The sequence below is a fragment of the Lepus europaeus genome, unplaced genomic scaffold (assembly GCF_033115175.1).
Source record: "Lepus europaeus isolate LE1 unplaced genomic scaffold, mLepTim1.pri SCAFFOLD_264, whole genome shotgun sequence".
NCBI classification, from domain to species: Eukaryota; Metazoa; Chordata; class Mammalia; order Lagomorpha; family Leporidae; genus Lepus; species Lepus europaeus.
In genome coordinates, this window is record NW_026909144.1 from 136804 (window position 1) to 151260 (window position 14457).

Consider the following 14457-nt stretch of genomic DNA (forward strand, 5'->3'; position numbering starts at 1 on the left):
CTGGCGGCACCCGTGCCTACTGCGCAAGCGCGGCGCCTCGGGGCCTGCTGGGACATGTAGTCCTCGCGTGCTGCCTCGCGTCGCGGGTTCTAGTCCTGCAGTGGGCGCTCGGGCTGACCTCGCTGGGCTGTTAGGACCCCGGGCCCACTGCAGACGGACTTCCTGCCGGCTCGCAGTAGACGAAATGGCGCGCCCCTGGAGCCTGGGCCTGCTTCCTCACACACGCGGTAGAAGCGGCGGCCGCCCCTCACTGCCGACATTACCCGTCCACCAGCGGGCTACGTGTCCAGCAGCGTCAGGAGTACACAAGGCGCGTTTTCAGGAAATGATGGGGACTATATACAGGCAATGTCCGCCATCCAGGGTACGTCTACCTACGTTCTAAGATGCCACAGTGCGGACACAGCCGGCCCGAGCCTGGGAAGACTACATTTCCCAGGAACCTCCAGGGGCCTACAACTTCCAGGCAGCCGCTGGGCAGTGACGTAACCGGAAGCGCGCACGGGCAAGAGCTCGGCATACGTCATGGTGGCCAGAAGCCTGTTCGGGGCTACCCGGACCTGGGCCTGCTGGGGAGTGAGAGCGCTCCTAGGTCCCGTCACCCCTGGAAAACTCGTGGTACGGGATTATGCCAAGAAACCAGGTGAGCTGGAGTAAACCGGGACCGAGATGGGGCCGGTGAGCACATGCGGAATGGATAGTGCGCAGGCGCCGGCTGGGAGGTTGGGCCTGGGCGGCAGAGGCGGGGCCGCTGCGCAGGCGCAGTGCGAGGTTGGAAGCCTCCGCTCGGAGCGCCGGCGTCGGCTTCCTGAGGGCGCGGTTGGACGCAGTGCGCAGGCGCCAGCGGGAGTGCATGACCGCGCAGGCGCAGTGTGTTTGGGGTGCGCGGGGAGTCCGCCGGAAGTTCTGGGTGAAGGGAGGTTACGAGGCGGTGGCTCTGCGCGGCCCGCCCGATCGCCTCGGCTGAGAGGTCGCGGTGGCAGCTGCGGGAGGGGTCCGTTCTGAAGGGAGCGCTTGGGGTCTCGTGTGCGGCCCTTGGGAGTGGCGGGGGACGGGGCGGCCCTCGCGCCAGCGCGCATGCGCACCTGGAGGACCCGGATGGAGCGCCCGGCGCTGATGGCCAGGGCACCTGGGGGCGTGGCCCCGCGGGTGGACGTTCCTCCTGCCGCTTTTAAATAAACTAATTAAAAAATCATTTAAGTAGGAAAAATCCGTCCGGGACGGCGGGGTGCGGGGCGGGGAGGTGACCGCGGGCCCCGGGTGCGGGACGGGGGCGGGGGCGGGGCCCTGACCGCAGACCCCGGGTGCGGGGCAGGGAGGCGAGTGCAGGCCGTGGGCGGGGCGAGGGGGCGGGGCCGTGACCGCAGACCCCGGGTGCGGGGCGGGGAGGCGAGTGCAGGCCGTGGGCGGGGCGAGGGGGCGGGGCCCTGACCGCAGACCCCGGGTGCGGGGCGGGGAGGCGAGTGCGGGCTGGGGGCGGGGTGAGGGGGCGGGGCCGTGACCGCAGACCCCGGGGGCGAGGCGGGGCGGGGCGGAGCCGTGACCGCAGAACCAGGGGCGGGGCGGGAGGCGAGTGCAGGCCGTGGGCGGGGCGAGGGGGCGGGGGCCCTGACCGCAGACCCCGGGTGCGGGGCGGGAGGCGAGTGCAGGCCGTGGGCGGGGCGAGGGGGCGGGGCCGTGACCGCAGACCCCAGGGGCGGGGCGGGAGGCGAGTGCGGGCCGGGGGCGGGGCGCGGAGGCGGGGCGGGGCCCTGACCGCAGACCCCGGTTGCGGGGCGGGGAGGTGCGTGCGGTGTGGGGAGGCGACCGCGGGCCCGGGTGCGGGGCGGGAGGCGAGTTCGGGGCCCGGGAGCGGGGCGGGAGGCGAGTGCCGGCCCGGGTGCGGGGTGGGAGCGGGGCAGGAGGGCGCCCGCGGGCCCTCGCCGCACTGAGCCGCCCGCGCCTCCCGCAGTCACCAAGGCCGGCAAAGGCGGCGCGGCGGGCGAGGCCCTGCGGGACCCCGAGGTGTGCACTGACCCCGAGCGGCTCTGCACGCACGCCATGGGCGTCAACATCTACAAGGAGGGCGCGGACGTGGCCCTGAGGCCGGACGCCGAGTACCCCGCGTGGTGAGTGCCCGGCGCCTGTGTTCGCTGTGCGAGCGTCCACTGCGCGTTCATTGAGCGTTTATTGAGCGGCCACTGCTCTGCCCCAGGTCCACGGGCGCCACAGGGCGCGGGGCCGACCCCCCCCCCTCAGTGCCGTGCCTAGGGCGGGGCGGGGAGGGGCGCAGCGGGTGAGGCCCTGGAGTGTGCCGACCCTGTCCCCCAGCCTGCCCCTGCCCCCCCAGGCTGACCCTGCCCCCCCAGGCTGACCCTGCCCCCCAGGCTGCCCGCGCCCCCCCCCAGCCTGACCCTGCCCCCCAGCCTGCCCCTGCCCCCCCAGGCTGCCCCTGCCCCCCCAGCCTGACCTTGCCCCCCCAGGCTGCCCCTGCCCCCCTAGCCTGACCCTGCCCCCCCCAGCCTGCCCCTGCTCTCCCAGGCTGACCGCGCCCCCAGGCTGACCCTGCCCCTAGCCTGTCCTTGCCCCCCTAGCCTGCCCCTGCCCCCCTAACCTGATCCTGTCCCCCCAGGCTGCCCCCGCCCCCCAGGCTGCCCCTGCACCCCCCAGCCTGACCCTGCCCTCCCCAGGCTGACCGCGCCGCCCCCAGGCTGACCCCGCCCCCCAGCCTGACCCTGCCCTCCCAGGCTGCCCCTGCTCCCCTAGCCTGACCCTGCCCTCCCCAGGCTGACCCCTGCCCTCCCCAGGCTGCCCCCTGCCCCCCCGCCACCCCAGGCTGACCACGACCCCCAGGCTGACCCTGTCCCCCAGCCTGACCCCGTCCCCCTAGCCTGACCCTGCCCCCCTCCAGGCTGACCCCTGCCCTCCTAAGGCTGCCCCTGCCCCCCTAGCCTGACCCCGCCCCCAGGCTGACCCTGCCCCTAGCCTGTCCTTGCCCCCCCAGCCTGACCACGCCCCCCAGCCTGACCTTGCCCCCCCAGGCTGTTCGAGATGCACCTGGGCCCCCCCAGGCGGCTGGAGGAGCTGGACCCCGAGACCCGCGCCTACTGGCGGCTGCTGCGGAAACAGAACATCTGGCGCCACAACCGGCTGAGCAGGAGGAAGAAGCTGTAGGGGCGGGGCCTCGGGGCGGGGCTCGGGGCGGGGCTCGGGGCGGGGCCGGGCCCAGTAAAGCCGCTGGACGCTGAGCTCCGCGCCGTGGGTGCTGTCCGCGCTCCCGCTGGGCGCCGCCGGGCCTTTCGGGTGAACGGGGGTCCCGGGGCGGTGGGCCTGGCCGGATCCAGCTCTCTTCGTTTCCGGATCCTTCCTCCTCCCGGGTGGGGCGTGACGGCCACGTGCAGAGCCCGCCCCCGCCAGGTCCTGAGGGCCTGGAGCCCCTGGGGGGAGGTCCCCTGGCGGTGGGCGGGGCCAAGCCCAGGCGGCCCTGGCAGGTGTGAGACCCTGGCGGCCGCGTCATCCTCTTAGGGCCGGTGGAGCCGATTACCGCGCGTCTGGCCGCCTGCTGACCGCCAGGGCTCCGCGCCTGCCGCCGCCCGTGCGCCGGCCCTGGCCTCAGTTTCTCCGCTAGGGAGCGAGCCCGCCGCACGCGGCTACCCGAGGGCTGGGCTGGGGTGGGCGCGTGGGGGGGCGGCCCTGAAGGGTAGCCAGGCAAGCAGAGGGGCCTGGGGTCCCAGAGGCCCCTGGCGATGGCCGCATGCCCAGGACGGACGGCGAGGCTGCGGCCCCGGGCAGAACCCGCCGCTTCGGTCCGCTCTGCCGGGGTGGGGGGAGGGGCGGGCCCCCGCAGCCCAGTGCTGCCCGGCTTGCCTGCGGCTGCTGTCCACAAGGGGCGCCCGGGTTCAGGCCGGCGGCCAGGCCCTGTCCAGCGCCTGCGCGTGCTCCTTGGCCAGCAGCCTCAGGGACGCCTCCTCCAGCGTGAAGCCGTCCACCAGGCCTGGACCCAGGGCGTGCGCCCCCAGCGGCACCTGCAGCCCCGAGCTGGGACCCAGCAGGCGGGGCAGACCCGGCATGGCCGCGGGCCCCGGACCCAGCCAGGGCTCGGTGGGTAGCAGCGCGGTGGGGGGCCGGGCGAACTGCAGTGCTGGGGCCTCGGGGAGCCTCGGGGCTGCCACGGCTCCGGAGCCGGACTCCAGGCGCTCCTGGCGGCGCCACTTAGCTCTGCGGTTCTGGAACCACACCTGGGGACGGCAGAGGGCTGTTGCGAGCGCGGCCCCCTCCTCGCCACTCCACCGACCCCTGGGGACCCCGTCAGACCCGCCCCAGAGCACCCCCTACCCCACTGGCTGCTGCTCACTCTCAGGCCAGCGGCCCCTCTCTGCCCCCCCCCCCCCCATCGCCGCACCCAAAACCTCGCCATCCCGGCCTCCTGGCCTCAGGCCCGGGGTCTGCGCACACCTCCTCCTCCCCCAGGCGTGGGGGCGGGGCGGGGCCTCACCTGTACGCGCACCTCCGGCAGGTGCACCTTGGCCGCAAGCTCCTCGCGGCTGTACACGTCGGGGTAGTGCGAGGCCTCGAAGGCCCGCTCCAGTTGGTGCAGCTGGTGCGTGGTGAAGGTCGTGCGGCTCCGGCGGCGCTTCCGGGGGGCTTCCTCACCCGGCTCCGGCCCCCCATCCTCGGGCGCCGGCCCCTCTCCCGCGCTCAGGAACATGGCTCCCCGCCTGGCGGGTGGGCAGCCGGAGGAACCGGGGAGCCCCTCCCCGCCGCGTCCGTCTGGGTCACTCGCCAGTCGCGCCTCTGGCTCCTGTCCTTGGCTCCCTGCCGCCCCGGTCTCTCTGCCCCATGTGCCCCACCCCCACCCGGGCAGCAGGAGGCTGGGGCCCCGGACGCTGCCCCCGCACCCACCTGTGCCCGGGGCTCACCACCCACGGCCCCAGCCCCTCTGTCCGCCCTGGCCCCGACCCACGCAGGCCAGAGGGCGGGGCGCCCAGGATTAGCCCGCGGTGATTAAGGCCCCTCCCCACGGCGGTGGCTGTCCTAAGCCGAGGGCAGGACTGGGGCTCCCTCGCTGCTGGGGACACGGCCGGCCTCGCACAGAGAGCGTTTATTTTAAACATCGATTTATTTGAAAGGCAGAGTGAGGGAGAAAGAGGTCCTCCATCCGCTGGTTCACTCCCCAGATGGCCACAACGGCCGGAGCTGAGGGAGGGAGACTCGGGCCTGGGTGGGCGAGAGATCCTTCTAGAATGTCAGCTTGGAGGGGAGCCGGCACACACGCAGGTGCCGAGGGCCGGGCTGGGCACTGGCACAAAGCCGCTGAGCCGGGCAGCCCTGGCTGACTGTCCCGGGATGGGGCTTGGGCGGCTTAGCGCCGGGGCCAGGGCTGTCAGCCTAGGGGGATTAGGGGTGGGGGCTGCGGGTTAGGCCAGGGCCAGGCCTCCTCGGTCCTGCTGCGGCGCCACCTGTCGACTGTTTTTTCTATTAAAATATTTTATTTGAAAGGCAGCTGTGGGCAGATCTCCCACCTGCCGGTTCATTCCTCGAATGCCCACAGCAGCCAGGGCTGGGCCAGGCAGAGCCAGGAGCTCCATCCGGGTCTCCCGCGTGGGTGCACGGCCCAGCGCTTGAGCGGTCACCGCCAACCCAGGGTGCGCATGTGCGGGGAGCTGAGGCCGGGGCTCGAACCCAGGCCCTCGGGTGTGGGATGTGGGATCTCGAGCACCACCACCCCACCCTGCAGCATCCAGACTGACTCAGCCTCGAAGCCCGCCCACGCCCGTTTGGCGGACAAGGCCTGGGGGCGGGGGTCCGCAGCAGGGCCGGGCCAGCCCCCTGCAGCCAGCACTTCCCAGAGGTTCCGGCTCTGCCTGCCAGGTCCCTGGGTTCTGGCCTGGCTTTGCCCAATGCGGGCGGTCGCCCCCAAACTGTGGTAGCACAGGCTGGGGGGTGCCCAGTGCCCCGAAGGGCCTGTCACCTGTGGGTGCTTCCGGAAGGGGGGTGGGGTGGATGATGTCTGAGTGGAGGGTGCCCCCTCCCTGCCGAGGGGCCTTCCCGGCTTGGGGTTTTCGTCCTGGGTTCCCGCACAGGGCGGAAGGTCTGGGCTGGTGAGGGGCAGGGGCCGCGCTCTGGGCAGGCAGACCCGGGTGGTGCAGCATGGGGCCTGGCCCGCGGGGGTCGGGCGGCCCCCAGGTGGGAAGGAGCCCCCCAGCGCCCCCTCCCTGGGGCGAGGACTTGAGGTTGCCATGGAACCCGGGCGTCCCGGGGGTGGGGAGGCAGAGCCTTAGACCCTGGGGACGGCCGCTCTCCCAAGACCCCGAACAGGGGACCCTGTCCCAGGGTCCCACGGCGGGGGCCCTAGTGCCCCATGGCCACCTCGGGACAGGACCAGGGCTCCAAGGGGTCCCTCCTGGCTGAGGGGCGAGGGCCGGGGCGGCTGGGACCTCGAGGCCCGGCAGGCGGTGGCTGGGGACGCAGTCCACTGACAGCCGTCCAGGGTTGGGGGAGGACGGGGCGGGGAGGGGAGACCCAGGCTGCAAAGCAGGCCGGGGGTGGCCGGGCACAGGGGGCGGCGGTCCCCAAGAGACACAGACGCCCAGCGTCCTCGCAGTCGGTGTTTATCGGCGTCACAGCCTGGGGTGTCCGGGAGCTGCCTCGCCCAGGGACTGGCCCGCAGCCCACTCCGCGCCCCCCAACTCCCTGGGTCCACGGGGGAAAGGTCACGGCTCCTGGCTCCGGGGGGCGCTGGAGGGGCCGGGGTCCTGCCCGCCGGTGGCGGAGGCGGGGGCGGCCCGCAGCTCCCTCGCCAGCTTCTCCGCCAGTTTGCGGAAGGGAGGCCGGCGCGCGGGCTCCGCCTCCCAGCAGCTGCCCATGAGGGCGTGCACGGGGCCCGGGCAGCCGTCGGGGGGCTCCATGCGGTACCCCTTCTCCACGGCCTCCGACACCTCCTTCAGCGACTGCGGGCGGGAACAGGCCGGTGTGGGCGGGGCCGGGCCAGGGGCGCCCCCCCCCGCCCGCGAGCCCGCTCACCATCTTGGGGTACGGAGCTCGTCCATACGAGAAGACCTCCCAGAGCAGCACCCCGAAACTCCACACGTCCGACTTGCTGGTGAACCTCTGCGGGCGGGGGCCCGGGTGAGGCGGCGCCCCTGCCCCCTCCGGGAAGCCCTCCGGGGTCTCCCTACCTCTGAGCCCCGCCGCCTGCCGCAGGTGTACAGCGGAGGGGCCCCCCAAGCCCCAGGGCCAGCGGGAGGCTCACCCCCTGCCTGAGCGCCTCGGGCGCCGTCCACTTGACCGGCAGCCGGCTCGAGTCCAGCCCCTTCCTCTCGGCCTTGGCCAGGCCGAAGTCGCTGACCTTGGCCACCAGGTCCTCGGACACGAGCACGTTGCGCGCGGCCAGGTCGCGGTGCACCAGCCGCTTGGTCTCCAGGTACTCCATGCCCTCGGCCACGTGGCTGCGGGGGCACGCGGGGCCTCAGGCGGCGCCCCCCCCAGGCTGCCCGGCCGGGGCACCCCCTGCCCCCCGCCCCACTCACAGGGAGAACTGCAGCAGCTGCGCCGTGCTCACGAGCGCGCGGCCGCGCGTGCGCAGGAAGTTCACCAGGTTGCCCTGCGAGGGGCGGGGGCGTCAGCGGGCGGCCCGGCGCAGCCCCGCCCCCCGCCCGGGCCCCGCCCACCTTGCTCAGGTGCTCCATGACGATGTAGAGCCCCTGGTGCAGGATCACACCCAGGAGCCGCACCAGGTTCCGGTGTTTCATTTTCCTGGGTGGGGGGCGGCGGGGGTGAGGGCGCCGGGCCCGCCCCCCGCCCAGGGCGCCGCCCCCGCCCCGCCACTCACGTCATCACCGCCGTCTCGTCCAGGAAGGCCTGGGCCGTGACGTCACACCTGATGTTCTTCACCGCCACCTTCTGCCCCAGGTACTCGCCCTGCAGGACGGCTGGGGGCGGGGCGGGGTCAGGGGCGCGGGCCGCAGCGGGGACAGCCGGACGCGCCCGGTCCCCCCGCGAGCCCCTGCGTCCCGGCCGGCTCCCCGGGGCCCCTGCACCCACGGGGAGACCCAGACGGAGCCCCCAGTCCCGGCCACTTGGGGGGCGACACGGACGGAGCCCCCGGCCCGGCCCCGGCCACTTGGGGGAGACCCGGACGGAGCCCCCGGCCATTTGGGGGTGACCAGGCGGACGGAAGCCTCTATCTCCGCCTATGAATTAACTCAGAGCAGCGCGCAGCCGAAGCCCAGCTCTCGCCGTCCCCTCCCGCCCCCACGCTGCCCCCCTCACCTCCGAACTCCCCCTCTCCGATCTGCGCTCCCAGCGTCAGGTGCTGCAGGTTCAGCAACCAGCCGGCTGTGGGCAGAGGCCCCGTCAGGGGGTCGCAGGCCGCCCCAGGCCCCCTACCCCCGGGGCTTCTGCCCGGCCAGAGATCGTGGGAGGACCCCACGGCCACGCGCTGGCCCCCGGGGACCGACCCCCACTCCCGGTGCCAAGCACAGCAGCTGTCGCGGGGTCCCCGAGCGCGAACGGGGCTCGCAGGCGGACGCCCGTGGGGGCGCGCGAGCCCCGGCCCCGGCCCCGGCCTTGCTCTGGAAAAGCATTCCCGGGGAAGGGAATGCTTGGCCCCCACGGAGGAGACGCGGGAGCGAGGCCTTGGGGGACCCCCGGGGCTGGGCTGGGGCGGGCAGGGCTCGGCCCAGGCAGCGGGGACGCCGGGAAGCCGCCGGGCCGAGGGCGCGGGGCCCTACCCTTGGCCAGCTCCTCCTCGGCCGACCTCGTGCCCTGTTTCCGGCGGGGCTTCCCCAGCTTCGTGCAGATGGCGCCCTTGGTCCGGCTGTAGTGCTGCGGGGCGCGGGCCGTGAGCCGGGCGCGGCCCAGGGCGCCCGGGCTCCGGGGTACCGGTTTCCATGGGAACGGGAAGCGGAGGCGGCCGGGAGGCGGGGCCTGGGCGGTGTTGGGGCATGTGGGGAGGCGGGGCTAGGGCGGAGCCTGACTGGGCTGGAAGGAGACTTCGGGGCGGGGCCTTGTTGGGTGGGCGGGGTCTAGCCAGGGGAGGCGCCTGGCCGGGGGCGGGGCCTTCAGGGGAGGCTTGCCTGGCTGGGGAGGCGGAGCCTGTCAGGGCGGGGCGGGGCCTGTGGAGCGGGGCGCGCGTAGGGGCAGCACCTGGCAAGGCGCGCGGGGGAGGAGCCTGTAATTGGTAGGCGGGGCCTAGTCAGGGGCGGAGCCTGGCCGGGGGCGGGGCCCGGCGCGCACCTCCACCATGTCCATGAGGTTGCAGAAGCACGCGCTCTCGTCGATGGTGAGGCGGCCGTCGCGGTGCAGCACCCGGTAGTGGATGACGTCACGGCCGAAGCTCACGCACAGCACGTAGTCCCCGGGGTGCCGCGCCGACTCGCGCACCAGGAACAGCCCGTCCTCGGGCGGCTGCAGCTGCCGCACGGCCTCGGGCCCCGAGATCTTCCCGTGGAACCACCTGCGGCGGGGGCGGGATCAGCGCGGGGCGGGGCCGGCCGGGCCCGCCCCCGCCCCCCTCCCGCCCCACTCACGGCATGAGGCTGAGCCTGGGGTCGGTGGACAGGGCCTCGCGCTCGCGCAGCGCGCCGGCCGCCAACAGCCCCTCCTGGCCGCTGGCGTGGTGCTTGGCGCGGTACCAGCTCTTGTTCTGTGCGGGAGGCGGGGAGGCGGGCGTGGGCGGGGGTCCTGGCGGCGCGCCCCCGCCGCCGCGCCCGCGCTTACCTCGCAGGCCTCCAGGATGGTGACCACGTCGCCCTTGCGGAAGGCCAGCTCCCCCGGCTTGGGCCGCGAGTGCTCGCACTTGGTGATGCACTGGGTGCCGGGGGCCCAGCGCCTCTGGCCAGAGCGGGACGCCAGGAGACGCGGGGGCAGGGGGAGGGGTGCAAACCCGGGGCGGGGGGCGCAGGAGCGCGGGGCGGGCGAGAGAGAACCGAGTCAGAACGAGAGCGAGGGGACCCTGGAGACGGGGCAGGGGGACGGCGCCGCCGGGTCCCGCACCCCCGTCCCGGGGCGTGGCGTGGGCTGGGGGCGAGGGCACAAGGCCGGGCACTCACCGTGGGCATCCTGGCTGAGACGGGCAGCGAGGCCGGGCCAGGAGATGGGGGCTCACCTGGAGCGGGGTGGGCACGGGACAGAGGGGCGCTCTGGGGTCCGGGGGATCCAGCCTCCTCGGGGGGGCCCCAGGGGCCGGCGCCCGCCGCTCGGAGTCCAGGACCCCAAGACGCACCCCCGCCCGGCCCGGAGGCGAGGGACTTGTACCCCCGGCAGGGTCACAGCCGTGACCTCACTCCGCCACGGCCCCCCAGGGGACACTGAGGCACCCAGGGCGGCGCACGCTGCTGGCCCGGGAGCAGTGGCCGGGCCCAGGTCGGGTGGCCACGAAGCGGGCGTGACCCGCCCCGGCCTGGCGCTTCCTCTTCTGAGAGTCGGGGGCGGATGAGTCAAGGTCATTCCCACGAAGGTCTGACCCCGGGGTGCAGCGCGGCCCCGTGACCCCCACCCCACCCCCGGACGCCCGCGCTGGGCGGCGACGCTCCCCTCCCCCCCAACCCCACAGGTGGCTGGGCACCCCGTGCCCAGGAAGAACACACGCAAACCCAGCGGCTCGGGGACGCCAGGAGCCGGGCCACCAGAGCCAGGAGGGCGCACACGTGCGTGCAGCAGCACAGTAGCGCGCACCGGGAACGCGCGCACCTGTGCGGCCCCCGCCCAGCCCCGCTCTCGAACACCTGGGCCATAGGCGCGCGGGCGTCTCGGCCGCACGCAGAGGTCTTCCCTCCACGTGGGCGCGCGGGGCACGCCGGCGCCCCCCGCACCCACGCCAGCCCGCGTCCGACCGCCGCCGGCCCCGCGCGCGCCCCCGCATGCCGGGGACCCCGGGCCGCCGCTCCACCCGCCTCCAGGTCCGCCGCCCCCTCCCCGGTAGCCTCGCTCACCTGCTCAGGGGACGCCCCCGGGCCGCGCCCCGCCCCAGGCGGGCCCCCGCGAGCCGGCTGCGCACCCCGAGGCGCTCCGGGCTGCACAACTTGGAGCAAGTCGCTCCGTTTCCTCATTTTGGGGCTGGGGGGGGGAGACGGTAGGGGGGGTAGGGGAGTGGTGGCGGGCGGCGGCCGGGAGGCCCTCGCGGGTCCTAGCGCCGGCCGCACTGCGGTCCGCTCCGCGCGCGCGCGCCGCCGGCCCCTCCCCAACCCGCCCCCGCGGTCCCCGGCTCCTCCTGCGGGGGCCGCGTGCGAGGGTCCGGCAGGCGCCGCCCGCACGCGCCGGGTGGAGGAGCGAGCTGCCCGTCCGGAAAGGCCAACAAGTCCAGCTTCTTCAGTCCGGCTCGTTGAAGAAATAAAATTTTCTTAAATTTATTTGAGAGGCAGGGCGGGGCGGAGAGAGCGCCACCCGCTGGGCCACGCCCCGAGGGTCCCCCACAGCCAGGGCCGGGCCAGGTCGAAGTCGGGAGCTGGGGACTCCGGGTCTCCCACGTGGGTGCAGGGGCCCGGGCACCTGCGCCATCGCCCCTGCCTCCCAGGGTGCGCACAGCAGGGCGCTGCCGCCCAGGCGGGATGCGGGCCCCAACCTGCCCCCTAGGGGCCGCCTTGCTCAAGGCAACCGGCAGGCTGGGGGGGGGGACCGCGCCACGGGGCCCACGCCACTGTCGCCGCCACTGCCACCAGCCAGCGCCGGGGACCCGGGGCCGCAGAGGAAGCCCCGGTCCCCGAATTCCCAGGCCTCAGCTCTTAGAGGCAGAGCCTGCCCTTCCCCCAGCCTGAGCCCCTGTGGGACAGCCGCGTTCTACAACACAACCCTGCCCCGGGCCCCCTGTGGGGCGACGTGTGCGAGTGCCACCGTGCACGCGCCCAGGGCCTCGAGTCCGGGTCCCCCAGGGCCCCGCCCATTCCCAGCAGGCGGGCTCCACGCCACTGCGTTCTCTCTGGGGTCCGTGTCAGACCCCCCTGCACCCCGCGGGGAAGGAGCAGGCGAGCCCCAGGTGTGGGGCCGGCGTCCCGGGGCACCGTGTGCCTCCTATCTGGGTCACAGCCATAGGCCAGGGACAGGATGGGCAGTGAGCTGCTCGCCCCTGGAGGGATCCAGGACCTGGCCTCTGGCGATCCCAGACTCTGCGGCTCTTCCTGTTTCTCCTGCCCCGCAGCGCGAGCCGGCCACGCACCCCCGGCCCCCTCCTCGCAGGGGGGCCCCTGGCGGTCCCCTGAGGATACGGAGGGGACTGTAGCCCTCCCTCCCCCGCTGTGGATCCTCCCCGGTGCCCCGCGTGCAGCCGCCCCCTCTGGTTCTCACCACTGGCATCACCCAGTTTCTCGGGAATCCCGCAGAACGCAGGGGCCACCTACCACCCCGGAATCCCCACGGCTGAGGCCCAGGCACTTTGCGGAACAGGGGAGGGTGGGCAGCAGAGGAGGGAGAAGGCCAGGAACCCGGCCTTTGGCACCTGAATGCCTCACTCTTGGTCTAATCTGGCTGCGGGAATTCCACCCTTCCCATCTGCATTCCAGCCCATGAGAAGTGGGAAGGGGCAGCGACAGGTGCGCCTCTCTCTTTTACGGCCTCTCCAACCCACTAGGTGGAACCCAGTCAATGGCCACCCTGGAGCAGAGCCCCGGAGCTCTTCCTCCAAGCCAGTGGGTGGGCTGCTGCCCCAGGGCCTCTGCACACGCCGGGCCTGACCACGACCCTGTCACTCAGCCGCTGCCTTCCTGGCTGGGTCCCCTCCAGGCCGTGGACGAGGCTGGTGCACAGCGTGCCCGCAGCGCCCGCTCCACACAGGCAGCGGTGGGCTGAGCCAGGCCCCACTGCCCCAGTTACCGCGCCTTTAAATTTAGCTCCCCTCCCCCTGGCAGGGGACTCCGCGGGCTCCTTCCAGGAAAAACGCAGCTGGTGCCCGCCCCGCCGCGGGATGGAGGCCGCCTGAGCCCCCATCCCCGCTCACGCACGCATCACGGCCCCCCGCGCCCCTCCCCTCCACCCCCCCTCGGGGTCACGGCCATCACCCTCCAGGCACCAGCCAGGAGCCGGACAGCCTCCGCCCGCGCGGCCTGGCCCATGGCCCGCCAGCACCGAGACGAGGGGCAGGTGACAGGTGTCCATCAGGGCGAGCTCCGAGCCCCTGTTCCAGGGCTGCGTCCCGGGGGGGGGGGGGCTCTTCCCGGCCACTGGACCCGCAGGTGGGGCGGCTGAGGGCAGGTGCACTTCCCGGGCGGAGGTGCACGCCCACCAGCGTTTGGAAGCCCCCTGACGAGCCCCCGTGTCTTCCCGACCTCCGCATCTCTTGCTCAGGCGCTTCGGGGTCTGGGGCTCCGTCCCCCTCCCCCACCGCTGTGTACCTGCCCGTTATTGGGCACACGGGGTCCTCCCTGTGTGCGTGACCTGGGCGCTGGGCCCCACTTCCCCGTCCCCCGCCTGCCTCTTGGAAGTTTGTGGAATCTTCCGGGGCGCTGGGGGCTCCGTGGCGTGTGACAGTGGCCTCCCTGGGTCCGACACCCACTGCCCTGTCGCCCCCCCATTCATCTTTTATTCTACTTTGGGGAATTTTTAAAAAATTATTTGAAAGGCAGTTACATAGAGAGACCATCCACCCACTGGTTCACTCCCCAAATGGCCGCAAGGAGCAGCACTGGGCCAGGAGCTTCCTCAGGGTCCCCCACGTGGGCACAGGGGCCCAAGCGCTTGGGCCAGCTGCAGGGAGCCAGACCGGAAGTGGAGCAGCCGCGGGTCTCCAACCTGCGTCCACGTGGGCAGCCTGCGGGAGCGGCGGGGTGCCGGGCTGCGAGGGGGCCGCGCTCTTTGGGCTGGAATGTCTGCTCGCCCAGCGCCCGGGGCTGGTGAAACTCGCAGGAGAGATCTCCCCTTTGGGGGGCGGATCACGGCCACGGAATGCCAGCGCCCAGCAAGGAACGAAGGCGGCCGGACAGACCGCACTCCACGCGGCAGCCCGCGGCCCACCGGCGGGGGCGTGGACGCCCACAGCGCGGGGCGGCCAGCACGGGCGAAGCTCTGACGCTCGCTGAGCGCCCCGAGGACGTCTCGCCCAGGGAAACACGCAAAGGCCACGCCGCGTGGGCTCCACCCACGGGGCACGTCCAAGACGGGGCGCGCGGTGGCCGGAGGCTGGGGTGCTTTCTGGGGCGGTGGAACATTCTGGAAGCAGAGCTGGGGCTGCCGGGCTGGGCGGCCGTGGGCCTTAGGGGAGCGAGCGCTCGGTCTCCCTCGCTCTGCCTTCCAAATAAATGAAGAGCGAGCTGGAGGGACTCGATTTTTTCCTCCATTTTCCTGCTTGTTGGGTTTTTTAAGGACAGGAGCGCCCCTCGCGCGAAGCTGCCGCCCCGGCCTCCACGCCCGCTGCCCGTCTCCCGCCCGCGGCTGCCCATCGCTCGCAAGCCGGCCACGCGCGGACACCGCGGCCCTCCCGGCGCCAGCCCGCTCACCTGCGGCATCTTCGCGGGCGCCGAGGCGGGCTACGCGGCACCGGCGGCGGGC

At 73.8% G+C, this 14457-nt stretch overlaps 3 protein-coding genes across 4 annotated transcripts; 1 reads left to right on the forward strand and 2 right to left on the reverse strand.

The window, feature by feature from the left end:
* Positions 1-142: 142 nt before the first annotated feature.
* On the forward strand, positions 143-3177 carry MRPL54 (mitochondrial ribosomal protein L54). The gene is made up of 3 exons (XM_062185068.1): positions 143-643; positions 1952-2108; positions 3021-3177. The coding sequence occupies exons 1-3, from the start codon at positions 526-528 to the stop codon at positions 3151-3153; spliced, it is 408 nt and encodes a 135-aa protein (XP_062041052.1). The 5' UTR covers positions 143-525; the 3' UTR covers positions 3154-3177.
* Positions 3178-3878: 701 nt separating this feature from the next.
* Positions 3879-4687, reverse strand: RAX2 (retina and anterior neural fold homeobox 2). Its single transcript, XM_062185075.1, has 2 exons — positions 4475-4687; positions 3879-4217 (listed from the first exon to the last, which is right to left on the reverse strand). The coding sequence occupies exons 1-2, from the start codon at positions 4685-4687 to the stop codon at positions 3879-3881; spliced, it is 552 nt and encodes a 183-aa protein (XP_062041059.1).
* Positions 4688-6574: 1887 nt separating this feature from the next.
* Positions 6575-10092, reverse strand: MATK (megakaryocyte-associated tyrosine kinase). Of its 2 annotated transcripts, XM_062185062.1 has the most exons (12): positions 10032-10092; positions 9700-9813; positions 9510-9625; positions 9217-9436; positions 8712-8805; positions 8251-8316; positions 7811-7910; positions 7650-7734; positions 7509-7582; positions 7232-7427; positions 7003-7089; positions 6575-6929 (listed from the first exon to the last, which is right to left on the reverse strand). In XM_062185062.1, the coding sequence occupies exons 1-12, from the start codon at positions 10038-10040 to the stop codon at positions 6693-6695; spliced, it is 1398 nt and encodes a 465-aa protein (XP_062041046.1). In that variant the 5' UTR covers positions 10041-10092; the 3' UTR covers positions 6575-6692. The 2 variants fall into 2 exon arrangements, with proteins under 2 accessions (XP_062041046.1, XP_062041048.1); XM_062185064.1 differs by lacking the exons at positions 7509-7582; positions 7650-7734.
* Between the last annotated feature and the right edge of the window lie 4365 nt (positions 10093-14457).